A 20,473-nucleotide genomic window follows, 5' to 3' on the forward strand; every position below is an offset into this window, starting at 1 on the left:
GACTGTTCTGCAACCCTTTCATCCTTACTGCTATTTCAGACAGCGCTTCTTTTCCTTTAGTTAACTGTTGATCATCTAGAAAAATCTGATGCATTGGGTCTACATAAACAGCTGCCAAAAGAATGTTATTTTGTAATAGTAGATCCTCTCTCCGTTTCATTGATGTAGCAATGCCACTTGCAATTAACCCTCCTCTTTGGGACAGGTGAAACATCAGGTTCTTCCACTCCTTTAAGAAAATACCTGGAGTTAAGTTGTCACGCCGTTTACGGCGATAAAGGGGCAGGACGGCATATTGGAACCCGCACCTGTCCCTGCCACTAAAAAGGACCCTGACTTTCCCTTATCTCAGGGGTACCTATGAAGGTTAGGAGGCCCGAGCCGCCAGCGTATCCCTGTCTCCTGTGCAGACCCTATAAGTGACCCCCTCTCCCCCAAGAGAGGTGTACTGCACCAGAGTAAAAATAACACCAAAACAGAAATGGAAAAGAAAAACCAAAAACATAGCTTTATGCTGCAAAGCACAGCAGGAAGAAACACCAGATGAGACGAATACAGCAGTAGAACAACTGTTCCCAGCTAGCTGCTACTCCTGGCTTGGTCGCTGAAGAATAAACTAACACCGACAGTCAGCTGATGAACCAGGTGACCCTTTAAAGGATGGAGGGAGTGGTCACCATAAACTTCAGCTGAGCTATCAGCAATGCAATGAAATGCAATAACACCAGCGGCCACTGGGGGGAGAAAACTGCATTAACCCCCAATAACCAGAAAAGGAAAAAAGTTTAAATCTGAGAGAAATCAGATCTGCCACAGATCCAAAACATGGATAGTGACATAAGTCCTCTGCTTGTAATTTGTTAGTCACTGTAAATGGGTGCTCTAGCAATTTTTCCAGCTCAGTCACCTGATTTCACTGACTTCCACTTAGCGTCAGCTGAGGGTTAGCCATGTCTACAAGAAAGGTTTTCAGTTCAACCAAGCGCTGAATCATTAAGTAAGTACTGCCCCATCGTGTGGCTTGATCAATTATTGCCCCTTTTCCAGCACGTCTCTTCAAAATGGAGTCAACTTTAGGGGTTCTGGCAACAGTAGCCAATTTTCTCACCTTGCCAATCAGGGCAGCAGCATGTCCTTCTTGCAGATTGTCTCTTATAGCCAGCTGTAGCGTATGCACAACACAGCGCATGTGATGAATGAAAGAACGTATTGACACAGTTTCAACAAGATCATCTAAACTATCATGTTGCTGTTCATCTGAAGCAACTTCAGTTTGCTCCTCAGTTACAATACTGTGTTCTTCTATTTCAAACATTTGTGTGTCTGTGGACCCAGAATGTTCTTCTAGCTGCTGGTCACCTTCATTACTCTCATTCATTAGCTTAATAGTACTTACCATATTTGAAGCATTGTCAGTTACGACAGAAAGAACTTGCTCTTTTTTAAGTTCATAGTCTTGCAGAACCTTTTCCACCAAGACCTGGAGAAACTCACTGGTGTGATGAGCTTTGGTGTCTTTTACTGCCAATGTCTTGGTAACTATTTCATTTTTGTCACAAACAAATCGGACATTGTTGGCAAAATAGTTCACTCTGTGACGTGTGTAGGCATCCATTTTAAGAAACAGAAAGCATCCCTTGAGAGTTTTTTTAAGTTCTTCCTTTTGTTTCAAAGCTTCTTCGATTACTAATTTTCTAATACTCTCTCCAGAGAAACACCAAGCTTGCGGGCCATTTCCCCATTCAGACACAAAAGCTGGTCGTGAAAATAATGAAATAGGCACACTATCTTATTAGGCCTTTACAACAAGCTCTATGATCTGTTTTTTAAATGTATCTACTGTCATTGTCACAGTAACTTTGTCACTGACAAAATGTCTTGCAACTGATGGCTGCAAAGTTCTCTGTTCCTTTGTTTGGCTGGAAGAGCTGGGCACTGGTTCATTGGTTTGGATGCAGTCTTTCTCATCCACTGCTTTCAGTACTTCTGGATGAAAGCGCTGTAAATGTCTCTTTAGATTAGAAGCTCTGGTAGGAGCATTTTTATCTTTGCCTGAATATGCACTGATCTTCACAGCATTTGTTTTCGTCTGGATCATTTGTCATACACTGACAGACATAATGTTTTCTATCTTGAGTAATGGTGAAATGTTCAAATACAACTGATTTAATGTGACACTTCTTTGACATTCTCAGGTTTTTAATTCTGCATTCACAATCCAAATGACAATTGTTTTTCCTAAAAACAATTGTACAAAATTATTGCCAGGTCGTACAACTGATATAGTAGTCAGTAATACTGTTATTCCTCATGTACTCACAGTTAACTGATGCAAAGTTTGTTGAAAGGATAATGCTTCTTACAGTCTTCCTCTTCTGAGTAGCAGCTGTGAGATGCTTGGAAGACACACACCAAACATCTAGTCTAGAGGAGGAGCTGTACTACTAAGAATTTGCAACACATTTTCACTTTGTTTCATACATTGTAAGTAGGGGGGTTGGGGCAGCATGAGGTTACCAAGTATAAGATTAGATAAGGGCAGTGGAGAACAGTGACACACAAGTAGTAAGAAATGTCTCTATTTCCGGCAGAACTGCTTATCACTGTTGTTCATAGTTTGATAGAACATATATATTTTAGTAACATTTATAAAATTCATATGAAAGTTCAACTATGAAATATTAATATATATTTTTTTTAAAGCTGGAGTCGGAGTCGGTACATTTCAACCGACTCCAACCAAAACTAACTCCGACTCCACGACTCCGACTCCACAGCCCTGCGGGAGGCAGGATTACAGGTTCTTTACCAGGAGCCCTGATGACCCCTACCGTCTGATAAAATGGCACACTCTTCTGCGTCCCACAGACACGGATCAGTCGTCAAAGGGCTACTTGTAGGCTTATGTGTAGTAGCCTTCTTCCAATATACAGGTCCCCATTTGGTAAACATAATCTGATCGAGTTCACGTAAGATATTCATTCCCAGTACTGCAGGCACATCTTCTTTGGTAGGCTCAGGGACTAGAAGGATCCCTTTTCTCCGCACTTTGAATATTCATCCACACAACCCCTGTGACCGGGATCGGTTGTTGGTTGGCAGCAAACACCCGGATCAATGTCTCTTTTTTTGGCTTGGCCAGGGCCTGGAAATGCTGCTTGAAATACGTTTCTGGCATCGTCATCACTTGTGACTCGGTATCTATCAGGCAATCCACTAGAACTCCCTCGAATTCAGCACGTAGGATGGGACACCCAGCAATCAAGTGTTCGTTATGATATTGAGCGGCCTCTCTCCTCGCCTCCCCCGCAGAGTGCCGCACTACTGAGGGGGTTGGTGGTTTAACGGCGGCTTTCGCTGGCCTTGAGTATGGTTCCGACAGTCTCTGGCAAGGTGCCCCCGTCCTCCACATTCCCAGGATTGGATGCCTACTCCTCGCCGGGGAGCACCTCGAGCCTGTCCTCGTGCCTCCAATTGCTGATGGGAGGGGGCTTGCTCCCACTGATCCCTTATCGGTCGGGCCGAAGAATGGTTGCATGAGTACGATGGGTCAGACTGTTGTAGTTCCCTGTTATGATCCAGTGACCTTGAAGCCGCATGGAACTTTCTCTGAGTTGGTGGAACCTGTACTGACCGCAAATCCTGAACTTAACACCGCAACTAGAAGTAGCCGTGGGGTGTGCCTAACAAATCCTAGACACCTCGACACAGCCGGAGGACTAAATACCCCTATAGATGGAAATAGGAAATCTACCTTGCCTCAGAGCAGAACCCCAAAGGATAGGCAGCCCCCCACAAATATTGACTGTGAGTAGTAGAGGAAAAGACACACGCAGGCAGGAAACAGGATTTAGCAAAAGAGGCCACTCTAGCTAAAATAGGAAAGGATAGGACAGAATCCTAAGCGGTCAGTATTAAAACCCTTCCAAAAATATCCACAGCAAAAAATACAAAAAATTCCACAATCTAACTAAAGATGTGGAGCGCATATTTGCAACTCCAGAGAATCCAACAAGACTGAGAAAACACTGACACAATCTAAGCTGGACAAGAGAAAACAAATGAATAGCACAGAATTATTAAGCACACAGCATGTGTGCCACAAAGACAAAAACCAGACACTTATCTTTGCTGAACTGGCAGCAAGGCAGGAGGAACCAGACAAAGATCCAAAAACCTCCCAGAACCATGGACAACTGGCAAGGACTAATGAATCCTGCACACCTAAATATCCCAGTCAGAACTGCAATCAGCAGATACACCTGGCTAGGACTGCAACTCAGGGACAACTGCATTCCCACCTACAACCACTGGAGGGAACCCAAAAGCAGAATTCACAACAGTTTCCTCACTCTTCGATCCATCTGGGTCAGTTTCACTTGCACGTTGACAGGGGACCGCTGCAAGTCTTGCGCCACCTGGACCAGCACCTCCTGATGGTTTAGGTCCCCTCTGGTATTGGCGCCCTGGACACGCATCACCCCAGACAAGTAGCTCTCTTCTTTACTTCACGCCACTGTTTCCGCCAGGATTTGACGAAACGTAAAAGCCGTATCTGCCCGGACCAGATCTGACAGTGCTTGCCTCAAGGATGTGCTGTGCAGTCCCAGAATTAATTGCTCCCGGAGTATTCAGTCTTTAGAGCCCATGCTGCCAAATCCATCCACCTTTCTCTGCACCTACGCTAACACTTCTTGCAGTGCTGTTGCATACTGAGAAATTCCTTCTTCTTCCCACTGCAGCCTAGAGAAAAATTTGGCGCGAAGGTGTCCGGCGCTAGCAGTCTCGCCATAGATCTCTTCCATGAACTTCACTAGCTCCTTCATGGTACTATTGGTGAGTTCTGGTTGTAGACAGACGTTTCTACGGGCTTCTCCCTCTAGGGCAGTTAAAGCAATGTCCGCTTCAAGGTCTGGGCTGATGTTCTAAATCTTCAGGGTGTTTTGCAACTGGGACACCCAGTCGGATAGTGGCATATTATTGCCGTCAAACTTTGGTAGCACACTAAATATGGTGCCCATAGGGAGTGTCCTTGCAGGGGTTCCACCAATGCCCACAGCCTCTCCATTAACATTAGCATTCCCACCGTTGCTGTCTGCTGCCTCCATCTTGGTGACAGTACCCTGCTCGCAGCACCACTTGAAACGATGGCTGGAGACCACCACGGTGCTGGAAGACTACCGTACACAAGATGAGGTACAAACAACAAAGGGTAGATTTATTGGAAGGCAAAGAATGAAGTGGATGAGGAAGATGCAAATAGGGGTATGCAATGGCAAAAGATAATTTACAAGTTATATTCTTTAGCTTGTCCATAAAATAGCACGATGCTCCAACTGTTACAGACTCAATATGTGTCACACAAGTAAATGCAAACAATAAGCAAAGAATGATGCTACTCTATGGCCTCCCTGGCCTTTACTAAGCAGGCCTCACGGCTGCCGTGTTCTGACTATTGATGCCTACACTAGGCCCTGACATGTGCACAAAACAGGAACAAACTCACGGTGATGGTGGGGACTCAGATCCAGTCCCGGGGGCCCCCAACAGTCTAGTACGGTGGTGCGCACGGCTTTCTGCCAGCTCCGTGAAACGTGGTCTTCTCCTTGCTTCTGGGTCCTGGAAGTGCTCCTGGAAACTGTAAATCCCTTTCTCGGTATCTTCTTGGCTTCTCCAACTAACACAGGACAGCCACCCTTGCTGCACCTGGAAAAGTCTGTCAAATCTCACAAGTCCACTCTCTTCCAGGCTGTGGGTCCTCTCTTGCAGCTATTTGCACACACAGTTCTCTCTTCAGCAGCTTCAGCTGACACACGTTGTCCAGGCTCCACTGCTACACTCTGCACAGTCCAGTTCATTTACACAGTATACTGCAGGGGAGAAGCAGAACATTCCATCATGCCAGACAGGGGGGGGGGCAGTCTCTTAAAGTGACGGTGTGTTCCTTTCTGTCCATAACAGCACCACCTTCCTACACATGTACCATGCCTGGCCCACCTGCTCAACTTAGTGGTTCAGCAATTTCTCAAAACCTACCCATTACAGAATGCTGTAGATAAGCCCCTGATGCTGGTGGGCTTAGCTCACCTTCGATTTTGGGGGTGACAGGTTCCCTTTAAGCCCATAATAGAAAAAAAATCTTCCTGGATTACTCCCTTAAATCAGCTCTACAAACTTCTCATTCGTGCTGACACAGTCCACAAAACTCTCCATCACAGTTGTAGCTGGGAGTTCAGCTGGGGGTAGGGACAAACATATGAGTGGGCCCAAACCAAATAACTCTGATTACAACTATGGTGGCGCACCCTAAAAGTGCCTATAGGGGAACCTGAGCAAATGACCCCACCGTTACTTAAAATAAATTTCTATGCAAAAGCCAATACTGATATTAAGTGGTAGAGATCATATAGTGGTAGATCACAGTCCTGCAGATTACAGCACAGTTATAGATAGTAACTTACAGCTGATGGTCTTTGTGATAGTTGAGCACTTTTCCAGTTTTTTTTCTGTCTGGCCCAGATAAACATGGCAATTTCTCCATTCACAACTCATCTGCAAAGATTACAAGAAACACATCTGTCTTCTCACATTTACAGCAACCTCCCCATCTATTCACAACCTGCAGAAACTCATTATCCTTCTGATACCCCAATGCTGTACCGCTGCTGCCGTATGTGTCCATATTACTGCACCTGCTGTGTGGTACAATAACAGTGCTCCTCTTACTGCCCCATATTATAATGCCCACCTCTGTGCCTCTTACATAGTAATAATGCCCACTAGATAGTAAAATTGCCCTCTAGAAAATATTAATGCCCTGTGCAAGTGTCCTAGAAAATAGTGTACACATTTTGCCCCAGCATGTAATAATGTCCTATGTACCCCTTTGATGGTCATATGATGGACTGACAGCTCCCCTATATAATACCTCCACAGCTCCCCCATATGCAGTATAATGCCCCCACTGCGTCACTATATGCAGTATAATGCCCCCATAGCTCATTATACGCAGTATGATGGGCCCACAGCTCCTCTATACACAATATGATTGGCTCGCAGCTCCCCTGTACACAGTATGATGGGTCCACAGCTCCTTATACTTAGTATGATGGGTCCACAGCTCGCCTATACACACTATAATTGGCACACAGCTCCCCTGTACACAGTATGATGGGTCCACAGCTTCCTATAGTTAGTATGATGGGTCCACAGCTCGCCTACAAAGTATCCTCACACTGTATAATGAACACCAAACTGTATAATAGCCCTCACGCTGTATGACGGTCCCCTCTGTAGTATCCCACATTTTATGATGGTCCTCATAGTAGTTCCCACTTTAAGGGCCCCCACATTAGTCTCCAAACTGAATATTGGTCTCCATATTATCTCCCATACTGTATGAGGGCCCCACACTATATGATGGCCCCACATTTGTCCCCAAACTGTATATTGGCCCACACATTAGCTCCCATACTGTATGAAGGCACCCACAATAGGCTCTCATGCTGTATAATGGCCTCCACACTTTGAAGTGCCCCGACAGCATCCCCTAAAATGTATGAGAGCCCCCTACCCAACTGTATGAGGGTCCGCCACACTCTATGATGCCCCCAGTGTCACACCAAAAGTTTTAAGTAAAAAAAAATCACATACTCACCAAATCCAGGATCTCAACGCATTGATATCCCTGCACTACCGCTCTGAGCGATGGCAGGATGATGCATTGGCTGAGGTGTTCTGACCTTCCTGTGCATGTGCCAGTCCCACGGCAGGTGGCTGAAAGCGATAGTGCAGGGACATCATATCTCCCTGCTCTGCCATAGAGTTTAACTGTATTGACTCCCCCAGCCCGTCATGCGATACATTGCTACAGGTCCCCCCATAATCTACATTGCTGCAGCCCCCACAATAATACACATTGCTACACCCCCCAGCCCATCATGATATACATTGCTACAAGCCCCCCATAAAATACATAGCTGCAGCCCCATAATAATATACATTTCTGCAGACCCTCATAATTTTAACCCTTTATCCAGCCCACCACAGTGCACAGAACATACCGTGACAGCTGTCACTACCTGACACAGCACATCTATTTTACCATTAATCTTCTGTCCAGGATCTCCTTGTGCAGCAAGGAGTGAAACGTAGCCCAGGAAAGAGAGGTGGAGCCAGCTGTTCTGCTCGCACAGGGCCTGGATTGCAGAGATAAGAGACAGCCGGGAATCCCCTTCAGCCAGCCGCTTCGTGATAGGACGTGGCCACGCACAGCCTGCAAATCAGCACCTCTGATGCTGCCAGGCAGTGACACTGAAAGGTACAGTGCCACCCAGCAGATGCTGAAGCAGCAGACACCCTAAACAGCTGCTGACCAACTAGCCCAGGGGAATTTGCCCTCCTGAACCCCCCCCCCCCCCCCCCCCCGGCCAGCCTGGCCCTGCAGGTCCCCTATCTCGTCCTAGTATGCATAGCTCCATCCTTATTCTGGTATGATTGGCCCCCATCTCGGTCCTGGCATGCATGACCCCATTCTTATGATTGGCCCCCCACCCCCATCCTGGTATGCATGGCTCCATAAGAAAACATTTTTTAAAGAAATTACACTTACCTTCCCGGCGCTCACTCGCAGCATCTTTTTCCGATGCCAGCAGCTGCGTTATGCTTGTAATCAGTGCACTACAATCAATGATGTCATGCGCTGCTTGCAAGCCGAAGGACAGCTTCAGCAATACTAACTGCTCTGCACGCCAGGACTGTGTGTGCAGAGAGCAGTGAGTATTCAATGCTCTTCAGTAGCACGCACAATGTCATCCGAAACCTTCCTGCAGCTGCCAGGTGGTCACGTGTGCCGCTACTAAAAGGAATCAATGTTCACCTCTTTCCACCGCCAGAGAGGTGAATATTCATTTCTCTTAAAGGGAACCTGTCACCCCCAAAATCAAAGGTCAGCTAAGCTCACCGGCATCACGGGCTTATCTACAGAATTCTGTAATGCTGTAGATAAGCCCTTGATGTATCCTGAAAGATGAGAAAAAGAGGTGAGATTATACTCACCCAGGGGCGGTCCCGGTTCTGTTCTTTGTAATGCATTTCTTTCCTGTTCTTTGTAATGTATTTTACAGCATTCACCATACAAGTTAAATAATAACTTGAGTTGTTCCAAACATTGCGATACCATTTCTGTGTACTTTATTTTTGTTTTTACTTTAAAACATGTTTCTGTGGGGTATTTTGTGCTTTATGGGAATTTTTTACTTTCTTTCACAAATGTTATTGAACTTTTTTCTAAATTTTTACTTATTGCCATTATAGGATTGGAACATCCAATAGGCTGCTGTTTGGTATAATAGACTGAAATACTTGTATCACAGCATATTAGACCTATTAGTTTAAGGGCTGGCTCACACTAGCATATAAAATCATACGATTGTAACTCGAACCAATGTTTTTCAGCGTGGCATTGCAGATCTGCGTATTTTTTTTACAGATGTATTTGCCATAAGAAAAAAGTCACAGCATTCTGCGATTTCACTCTAATCAGTACAGTATGAGAAAAAAAATCACGTTCCATACAGACTATCAGTATGGCATTCAATTTTTACAGATACATTACAATTCTGTAGTATAGGATATTGTAAATGGTCCTGTAAAATATTAATAGCTGCTGATTAAAAAAACAGATTGCATACGGATGACAAGTGATACACAGCCTATTAGACCCTGTCCCTGTCACCTAATTGGACAGTGCAGCTGGCAAACCCAAAGGACATTATTTGGCCTCTGATTCATTAACAACCTTGGGCATCCTGCATTATATTTTGGGGAGTGCTGATGGGGTGAAAGAATTCCGCTCTTGGGCTCCCTCCGGTGGTTGTAAGTGGCACTTTTGTGAGTTCTGCTCTTGGGCTCCCTCTTGTGGTTTCAAGTGGTATGGCTGCTCCTTGGAGTTAGCTGTCATCAGCTGCCTCCACTTATCGTCTCTTCTGCTCGGCTATTTAGGCCTGGCTGTTCCTTCAGCCAGTGCCAATTGTAAATGGTTCCTGGTTGGATTCACATCTCTTTGGATTTCCCTGTTATCCTGACCAGTTCAGCAAAGCTAAGTTTTTGCTTGCGCTTTTCTGTTCACAGATTGTGGACTTATCCGTTCAGTGCTTTCTATGTTTGTCCAGCGTTATCAGTATGAATTAATTCTGTCTCGCTGGAAGCTCTGGGAAGCAGATTTACCCTCCACCCCTTTAGTCAGGTGTGGAGATTTTTTGTAAACTCTGCGTGGATTTTTGTAGTGTTTTATACTGACCGCACAGTATTCCATCCTGTCCTATCTATCAAGCTAGACTGGCCTCCTGTGCTCATCCTGGTTTCATTCTGTGTATGTCTTTTTCCTCTCCACTCACAGTCATTATTTGTGAGGGGCTAATCTATCCTTTGGGGATTTTCTCTGAGGGAAGATAGTTTTCCTGCTTCTGTCTTTAGGGGTAGTTAGCTCTTAGGCTGTGACGAGATGCCTAGGGAGAGTTAGGAGCATTCCACGGCTACTTCTAGTGTTGTGTTGAGCTTAGGGACTGCGGTCAGTACAGTTACCACTTCCTTCAGAGCTCGTTCCATGTTGCTCCTAGACCACCGCATCATAACAGAACCCCCTTTTAACCATCTAAATGCCATAGTCACCATACTGTTAATTAGAATTAGAGCATGGTGGTTCACTGGATAGCACTGCAGCCTTGCAATGCTGGAGTCCTGGGTTCAAGCCCCACCCTGGACAACATCTGCAAAGAGTTTGTATGTTCTCTCCGTGTTTGCGTGGGTTTCCTCCGGGTTCTCTGGTTTCCTCCCACATTCCAAAGACATACTGATAGGGAATTTAGATTGCGAGCCCCATTGGGGACAGCGGTGATAATGTGTGCAAACTGTAAAGCGCTGTGGAATATGTTAGTGCTATATAAAAATGAAGATTATTATTATTGATGCTCGTACTGACAATTGTTGCTGTAGCAGCTTGACTTTCAGTTAAGCTGAACTCATGTGGTGGTGATGCTGGGCACAGTTCCAGTACCTGACCAATCATTATGATGTACATGTGTATCCATTGCTGTGTTGACTTTCCCAACTGGGTTGTGGATGTATCCTCATATCAGGAAGGATTAAGATAGCTAGGGCAGCACGGTGGCGCAGTGGTTAGCACAGCACTCAGGACAACATCTGCAAAGAGTTTGTATGTTCTCTCCGTGTTTGCGTGGGTTTCCTCCGGGTACTCCGGTTTCCTCCCACATTCCAAAGACATACTGATAGGGAGTTTAGATTGTGAGCCCCAACGGGGACAGGGATGATAATGTGTGCAAAACTGTAAAGCGCTGCGGAATATGTTAGCGCTATATAAAAATAAAAAAAATAAAAAATAAAGAATAATAATAGCTATTAGAAAAATGCTATTCTTTCTGACTCCACTACAGATATCAACAATTATCTCATAGTGAAAGATTTCCAATGGGAAAAGGGGAATAAGTTGCTGCTAGACCCAACTGACAGTTGTTTATCTGACCTTTGATTTTGGGGGTGACAGATATTTTTTGTAGCATGTCATACACATTAGATTAACATCTGCAAAATGTCTTATTAACTGTGTTGTATGTTTTTAAATGTACCCAATACTTATTTGTGAAAGTATTGGGTAAATGTAAAGAATCATTTAGAATTAATGTGTCACGGCTCCCGGGTATTAATGCTGCGGGGAGCGCTTCACACAGCAGCAAAGGAGCTGAGCTAAATACTGAGTTATTAACCTGGTAACCAATAGGACCTTAGACATGTGACAGAGTGACCAGGTAAGCAACAGGTCCTTAAACATGTGACAGAGTGGGAGGAGGTCAGGGGCGGAGCCAGACGCTGGGAAACAGAGAAGGGACAAGCACTAAAGAATAATCAAACAAGCAGAGATGGGAGCCAGGAGATCACGAGGTACCAAAAGGGTGAGACGGGATAGTCAGAAGTCAAAGCCAGAGTTCAGTAATCCAGAAAAACAAACAGATTAATGCACGGAAAGCAAGATGAACACGATGCAAGCCGGGCACACACTTCAGGGGTCACGCACACAAACTGAAGCAGAACGTATAGCTGACAGAGAAACCAGGTTAGGAGTGAGTATAAATACCTCTCCCATCTTGAAAGAGAGGCCAACAATATTAACCCTGAGAGAACAGGACATTAACCATGTCCTAACCATGACAGTTCATGTACATATCAAAAAATGAGAAAAAAGAAAAGCGCACTCACCGGTGATGATGCATCAGATTTTTGTGGTCCAATTTCTCCTGTTACCCTTGGTAAAATGAAACAAATTGGACCTGAAGTAAAAATTTTGTGAAAAAAAAGTTAAATGTTCAATTTTTTTAAACATTCAAAAAATTCCTGTGAAGCACCTGAAGGGTTAATAAACTTTTTGAATGTGGTTTTGAGTACCTTGAGGGGTGCAGTTTTTAGAATGGTGTCACTTTTGGGCATTTTCTGTCATATAGACCCCTCAAAGTCACTTCAAGTGTGAGGTGGTCCGTAAAAAAAATGGTTTTGCAAATTTTGTTGCAAAAATGAGAAATCGCTGGTCAACTTTTAACCCTTATAACGTCCTAACAAAAAAAAATTATGTTTCCAAAATTGTGCTGATGTAAAGCAGACATGTGGGAAATGTTGTTTATTAACTATATTATGTGATATAACTCTCTAATTTATGGGCAATTTAAGAGTTTGAAAATTGCTAAATTTTCATAATTTCCGACAAATTTTTGTTTTTTTCACAAATAAATGCAAGTCATATCGAAGAAGTTTTACCACTATCATGAAGTAAAATATGTCACGAGAAAACAGTGTCAGAATCACCAGGATCCGTTGAAGCGTTTCAGAGTTATGACCTCTGAAGCGTTTCAGAGTTATGACCTCATAAAGTGACAGTGGTCAGAATTGTAAAAATTGGCCCTGTCACTTAGGTGAAAACAGGCTTTGGGGTGAAGGGGTTAATGAAACTCTGGAAAACAGCAGGGGCATTAGTCAGACTGAAGAGCATAACCAAATTTTCAAACAAGCCCTCGTTAGTCAGAAACGCTGTTTTCCATTCATCCCCCTGTAAGGATCCTTATCAGGTTATAAGCCCCTCGTAAGTCAAGCTTAGAAAGTCATTTGGCCCCAGTGAGTTGATTGCATAAATCAGGAATCAGAGGAAGAGGATACGTGTTTTTTACAGTAATCTTATTCAGTTCCTGAAAGTCAAGGCACAGTCGCAAACCAACATCTTTTTTCTTCACTGCTGCCACGGGTGAGATATACTCTTTCATGGCTTGGCGCTCAGGCCCAGACAAATTGTATAAATGAGCCTTTGGTAATTTGGCTCCAGGGATTAAATCAATAGCACCATCACCGGGCCGATGTGGTGGAAGCGCCTCAGCCTCACTTTCATAAAACACGTCTTTGAAGTCTTTCAGGTACTCCGGAATACCCTCCAGACCGACAGACGACACCGATACAGGCTTTTTCCGGGTTAACAAAAGGTCCCAGGTTGCAACACGGACTATTACCCTTACTTCCCCATTGAGTTATCTCCCCCGCCACCCAATCAATGACAGGATTGTGGCGTTGCAGCCAGGGCATTCCAAGTACCAGCCCTGCATGCAGATTATTCATCATAAAACAACTTATCTGTCCTGAAACAAATTCCATCCCAGGTAAGAGGGCACAAATCAACAGCCACAATCTTAACAGGGTCTTTCAGCCTGACTGTCCCTATCTTATTATGAGTCACAACTTGGGCATCAATCAAATTAATAGAAGAACCGCAGTCAAGAAAGGCGGTGGTCACCATAGGACTGCCAGCAAGTTCCAATTCCACCTGGAGAACAATTTTTGTAAGCGAGAAAAAATGTACCTGGGATTCTGGACAACCTCCACATTTGTTGCCCAGACTCAGTCGTTTCACAGATGGTTTCAGAGAAGGACAGGAGGGGCAGTTCCTTTTCCAATGTCCAGAGGCTCCAAAGTAAAAGCACAGTTGGTTGTCTCTGTGATGCCTTCTCTCTTTCTCCATAACCGAGACTGACTCAATCTCCATTGGCTCAGATACAGGTGTAGCGTCACACAATTTGGAGAACAAGGAAGTCTCTCGTTGCATCACTCCTCTAGCACGGAGTGTCCGGTCCATTCGGACTGCCTGTGTCATGGAGTCCTCCAGGGTATCAGGAGGAGGCTGAAGAGCCAGCGCGTCCTTCAGATGGTTAGTCAGACCCTTGCAGAACAACCCCCTCAGGGCGGCGTCTTTACAAGAAACTTCAAGTAAAGGAAAAACACCATATGCACAACCTCAGAAGGTGCTCAAGTATGGCCCCACACTATACATGGATAATCGAGAAAACTTGGCACTCAACTTCTAGAATATCTTGGGATTTTTTTAATGCAGCCAGAAAATAGATGTTTTGGCCTCACTGGCTTTCATAAGTAACGGACTGCAGTATAGTGGTTTATCGCGTTCAGTGCGATAATAGAAGGGATACCGTACCTGGGTGGGTGGGGGTGCTGGCGTGCGGTCATCAGTGATGCGGTGTCCACCGCTGGTCAGCTGGTGGATACCGCGTCGCTGATGACTGCAAGACAGCACCCCCACCCACCCAGGTACGATCTCATACAGGCTCCATGCCCAGCGCCTAGTGCATTACCAGACACATTTAAAGTGACTATGGTGTCACTCATTATCGCACTGAACGCGATTAACCACTATACTGCAGTCCATTACTGATGAAGGCCAGTGAGGCCGAAACATCTATTTTCTGACTGGATAAAAAAAATCCAAAAATATTCTAGAAGATGAGTGCCAAGTTTTCTTTATTTTCCAAGAAACTTCGGCTGCCCACCGCCTAAACTCTGAGCAGAACCATTCAGTGGAGTGCCTCCCTTGAGTCACACTCATCACCATATCCTCTGCCAGACGTACTCTATCAGGCTCATCATAAAAGTGCCCCAGAGCCACAAAAAACAGGTTCACAGGCATGAATTCAAGAGCAGAAGAAGGGAGCGAGAAAGCCCATGTGGAGCCCCCTTAACAAGGACATTACTACCCCCACCCTCTGCCTTTCATTTCCAGAGGCCCCGGAACGCAACTCAAAAAAACAACTTGCATCCCTCCTTAAAAACCCTGAACAATTTTTTTATCCCCAGTAAAAGTATCGGGTAACTTTACTGGTGGTTCCGGTTCCGCTAGGGATACATCAGTGGCGTCTCCCTCCTGGAACCCCAATGGAGCAGACATCTGTAAAGCACCTGCAACATCTCTCTGCACCTGGTGGTGCGAGTTGACCAGGGCTTGCTGCTCCACGGACAGTTTCTGAAAAAGCTGGGAGAGCTCATTAATCTGCCCCGTGAGAGCATGTACCGGATCCATGGCATATCAACACCCCACTACCACCACCAGGGAGAAAGACTGTACGGTCAGCTATAATGTTACGGCTCCCGGGTATTAATGCTGCAGGGAGAGCTTCACACAGCAGCAAAGGAGCTGGGCTAAACGCTGAGTTACTAACCTGGTAACAAACAGGACCTTAGACATGTGATAGAGTGACCTGGTAATCAACAGGACCTTAAACATGTGACAGAGTGGGAGGAGGGATCACGAGGTACCAAAAGGGAGAGACAGAGGAGAATCAGAAGCAAAGCCAGAGTTCAGTAATCCAGAAAAACAAACAGAGTAATGCACGGAAAGCAAGATAAACACGATGCAAGCCAGGCATACACTCCAGGGGTCATGCACACAGACTGAAGCAGAATGTATAGCTGACAGAAAAACCAGGTTAGGAGTGAGTATAAATACTCACTGTGAGAACAGGACATTAACTATGTCCTAACCATGTCATAATGCATCGTATAGAATACATTTTTGGTAAAGGTTTTTAATGAAGCTATTGAAATTGACATACTGATAAAATTTTCTTGATAGAAAGGATTAGGAATGCATATTTCTCTACAGGTACCGTCTTCCTATGACATTGTCACTTTCTTTTGATAAAATAAATGTAAGCAATATAACACGTATGTCATTATAATCTACTCCTCTCCGATTTTATCTTTTAGGGTATTTGTCACAACCTCTTCTTTGTGGACCACAACCACCCAGAAGAACATGTTAAGGAAGGCAAGAGTCATCTGAATGTCCATGAAGCTGCATTTGTGAAGTCACTTTGCTTCTATTTCATACAACAAGGCTACTCTCCTTCACAGATAACAATACTCACTACTTATTCTGGACAGCTTCACTGTTTGCAGAAAATGATGCCCAAAGCTCAGTTTCAGGGTGTCACTGTATGTGGTGTTGATAAATACCAAGGAGAAGAAAATGATATTGTCATCCTCTCTCTAGTTAGAAGTAACTTGGTTGGAAATGTTGGTTTTCTTAAAATCCCAAACCGGGTATGTGTTGCTTTATCAAGAGCCAAGAAAGGATTATTTTGTACAGGGAATATGGAATTATTATCAAAAGTTCCCCTTTGGAGTGCAATTAATGATGTATTACAAGAAAATGGACTTATCGGTAAAGAGTTAAAGCTCCAATGTGTCAACCATCCTGATACAGTAACTTATGTATCTAAATCTTCAGACTTCGCTGATGTTCCTGAGGGTGGATGCAAGATTCCTTGCCAATTCACGTTAAACTGTGGCCATGTTTGCCCTCTTTTATGTCACCCTTATGATCCACAGCATGAAAATGTTGTATGCAGAAAGCCTTGTCCAAAAAGGGTCTGTGATAATGGACACAAGTGCAGGAAATTGTGCTGTGACCCTTGTGGTAAATGTGAAGAGGTTGTGCAAAAACAGATTCCTTTATGTGGACACATTCAGGATGTTCCATGTTCAATGGATCCAGAAAAATTCTGTTGCAAAGAGCAATGTATTAAGGTATTACAATGTGGGCACAAATGTGTCCGATTATGTGGTCAAGTCTGCAAATGTCCTGAAAAGGTAACCGTTGCACTGAAATGTGGTCACACTGTTGAAACATTGTGTCACATGAAGACAGAAGCAGAGTTGACTGGCACCACATTAGAATGTCATGTGAATTGTGGAGAAAAACTAGATTGTGGACACAACTGCCCTGGAAGTTGCAACTCCTGTGATACACGAGGCTTTCACTTGGCATGTGGAAATGCTTGTGGCATTCTACTTTACTGTTCACATAAGTGTGAAGAAAAATGTAACACTAGGTGCTTTTGTAACCGTTTTTGTGAAAATTCATGTTTTCATGGAAAATGCCTTCAGAAATGCAGTGAACCATGTGCTCCTTGCAAAAAGCCTTGTGGGTGGAAGTGCAAGCATAACATGTGTTCAAAACTTTGTTGGGAGCCTTGTGACAGAGAGGCTTGTGATGAACCTTGCAGGAAAAATCTTAAATGTGGCCACCCATGCATTGGATTTTGCGGAGAGCCATGCCCCAAGAAATGCAGAGTTTGTGATGCTGATGAAGTACAAGAATTGATCTTTGGAAATGAAGCAAAACCTGATGCTCGCTTTATTCAACTTATGGACTGTCCTCATTTTTTTGAAGTGACAAAGTTCTATGAATGGATGGTTAGGAAAGATGAAGACCAAGTTATTAAACTGAAGTCTTGTCCAAAATGTCTGAAACCCATCAGAAAAAGTTTACGATTCGGTAATTTGATCAAGCAAACACTGTCTGATGTGGAAAAAATTAAAGAAAGCATCGGTTACAAATGGATGAGTAATTTAGAAATGTTCCTCAGTGAAAATGACACCGAATTGTGTAACTTTCCACAGCTATATAAGACAGTGAAACAGTTGGAAAAAGGCAACCTAACTCTACCTTCACTGATGTTAGTAGGTGAGAAAATAGCATTCTGGCAAAAACTTGGAGCAATAAAAAATAGTGTAGAAAACAGCCCTACAGTTAATTTCAGAATACTTAAAGATATTCGTATTATTTCTAGAGCCATTCATAATGCTACGAGTAAGGATGACATTTTGGAGAAGTATTATGAATTATTCCGAATGGCTTTATTAGAAGAGGCGACATTCAGAGAGAACCACAGCTCAAATCTGGCCATGCTAAAAATAAATTCACTGATCAGTAAGATGTCTTCAGAAGAACGCACCATGCATTTGGATGAATTACATGCTCACCTACAGATGCTTCCAGTATCCATGGATCTCATCAATATAGTAAAGGAAAAAACAGTCATATATGACACAGAGCTGCTGAGGCAAGATCTCTGGCACAGGTGTGAAGCAGGACACATCTATACTACCAGTGTAGATGAAAACAAGAGTCTCTGCTGTCCACAGTGTAGTTTCAGTGTTGAAGGTGGAGATGAAGATAAAGATTAGTTCATTCAAGGAAAAAGTATGCAAGGATACATATTTCCAAACAAATATTTTCTAAAGAAAATAAAGACTGATAATTTACATATATATACAAAGAAAAACTGAATTTTAGGGGTGTGAATACCCTCATATTATGCAGCAACTCTATCTAGAATAAAGGTGTTTTGAAAAATATCTAGATGGTGGAGGAACTTAACAATGATACATAATATGTAATAGCTATATAGGTCATGATCCAATCACAGAAGAAACACAGTAATTGAAAAAGTTACTCATAAGTATCCTAAAATATTGATGCAGTCTTATGATCCACCAACACTACCCATTATAAGTAACAGTACAAAAAAAAACAAAGAAAAAATATGGGACATGGAAACATTTAAACAATGCAAACAGATACAGACCTAAGGTGGTGGAGGAAAAGGGATGGTTAAATAGAGCTGCAAAAATGTGAAATAATACCTATTTGGGTTATGCCTGTACAAACACCATGCCTAAAATGTATTGCACTGCCACTTGAGTCTCACCTGCACTCGGGCATGGGTGAGTGACATCACCAAGACCATCTCAGTCTTGTGTCCAATTGAACTGTTCCAAGTGATGTCAGTATCACCCATCCTACCCCTTCCGAGTGCTTAGTGAGGTAGGACACCGCACGGCAGTGGCTCAATCTAGACTAAATGCATTAGGTTAACCCAATAGAGAACTTATGAAGACGCTGGATCAATAGTATAAATATTAAAAACCAAAGGCTTTATTACAAAACATTTAAAAAAATACATGTAAATAATATAACAAACTGGTGAGGCGTAACAGACAGTAAGTACAAGGTCATAGCAGAAGCTCTAGACTAATAGGACTCCCCTACATATCCCCTATATAGAATAACTACCGTATACAAAAGGTACCATATGAAAAAAGGCTCCTAAATAATGCTGATAATACAGCTGGCCTGCAGTGTATATAGGAAGGTGTGCCTAGTCTGTATGACTCCTCTCCCCTGGGCTCCATCATGTCTACAGGTATATATGACCTTTAGCTGCTATTTGTTACCTTTATAGGATTTTGCTATTTAGGCCCACGCTTACTAGCTGTGGGTCTCTTCCTATATACACTGCAGGCCAGCTGTATTATCAGCATTATTTAGGAGCCTTTTTTCATATGGTACCTTTTGTATACGGTAGTTATTCTATATAGGGGATATGTAGGGGAGTCCTATTAGTCTAGAGCTTCTGCTATGACCTTGTACTTACTGTCTGTTACGCCTCACCAGTTTGTTATATTATTTACATGTATTTTTTTTAATGTTTTGTAATAAAGCCTTTGGTTTTTAATATTTATACTATTGATCCAGCGTCTTCATAAGTTCTCTATTGGGTTGTCTGTATTTGTGTATGAAGGGATCTCATTTATTGACATGAGGGTGTGCTGTTTTGCTAAATGCATTAGGTTACCTAAAGAAACCATGCTTGAGAAGAACATCTGAGCTACGTTACAGCTGCACAACACAGGGGTTGGCTAAACCTAATCGGCTTCATCGTTTAGCTGAAGAAAGATTTGCTCCCTCCTGCTTTCACACTTTCACCATGTCCATTGAAAACCTGTCAGGAACTTGCTCTAACATCTTTCAGATTCTGTCTCAAGAAACTTTTGTTTATGAAACCTGTGCTATTGTCTGCAGTCTAAGATGGGTTACTGTCGAAAATAGGTGATGATGGCTATTTTTGCCATATGTAATTAGTATCCCCTAATTAAACAAATTAGTTTTGCTAAGTAAATGTATTTAGGATGTTTTGTAATATTTACTTGTATTTTATATAGTAAGTTTGCTAAAAAAAAAATAATATGGTAATTGGGAACCTGTCACCTACAATAAATGTTAATTACCTCCAGAAATAGTAGCCACAGAAAGAATATTTTCCATATAGTTGTGCTTGATTTAAACACTGTTTACCACTATATTAGCAGGTAAATAGCATATTTGTAGGTGATGGGTTCCCTTTAATTACTGGTTAAATAGAGATTTCAGTTTCATATTTTAATAGTTTTTTTTTCATACAATATTGGTAGAGCCTTGTAACATTTATAATGATACATTTGTAAGTTC

At 43.2% G+C, this 20,473-nt stretch overlaps 1 protein-coding gene across 1 annotated transcript in view; it reads left to right on the forward strand.

The window, feature by feature from the left end:
- The window catches only part of LOC138643351 (NFX1-type zinc finger-containing protein 1-like), a 341,406-nt gene extending 322,372 nt beyond the window's left edge, over positions 1-19,034 (forward strand). The window contains exon 16 of the mRNA XM_069732273.1: positions 16,105-19,034. Within this exon, the coding sequence (XP_069588374.1) occupies positions 16,105-18,369 (2,265 nt within the window). The 3' untranslated portion in view covers positions 18,370-19,034. The remainder of the gene's footprint in view (positions 1-16,104) is intronic.
- The last annotated feature ends 1,439 nt before the right edge of the window (positions 19,035-20,473 follow it).

This window comes from Ranitomeya imitator, chromosome 6 (assembly GCF_032444005.1).
Source record: "Ranitomeya imitator isolate aRanImi1 chromosome 6, aRanImi1.pri, whole genome shotgun sequence".
In the NCBI taxonomy this organism is placed as follows: domain Eukaryota; kingdom Metazoa; phylum Chordata; class Amphibia; order Anura; family Dendrobatidae; genus Ranitomeya; species Ranitomeya imitator.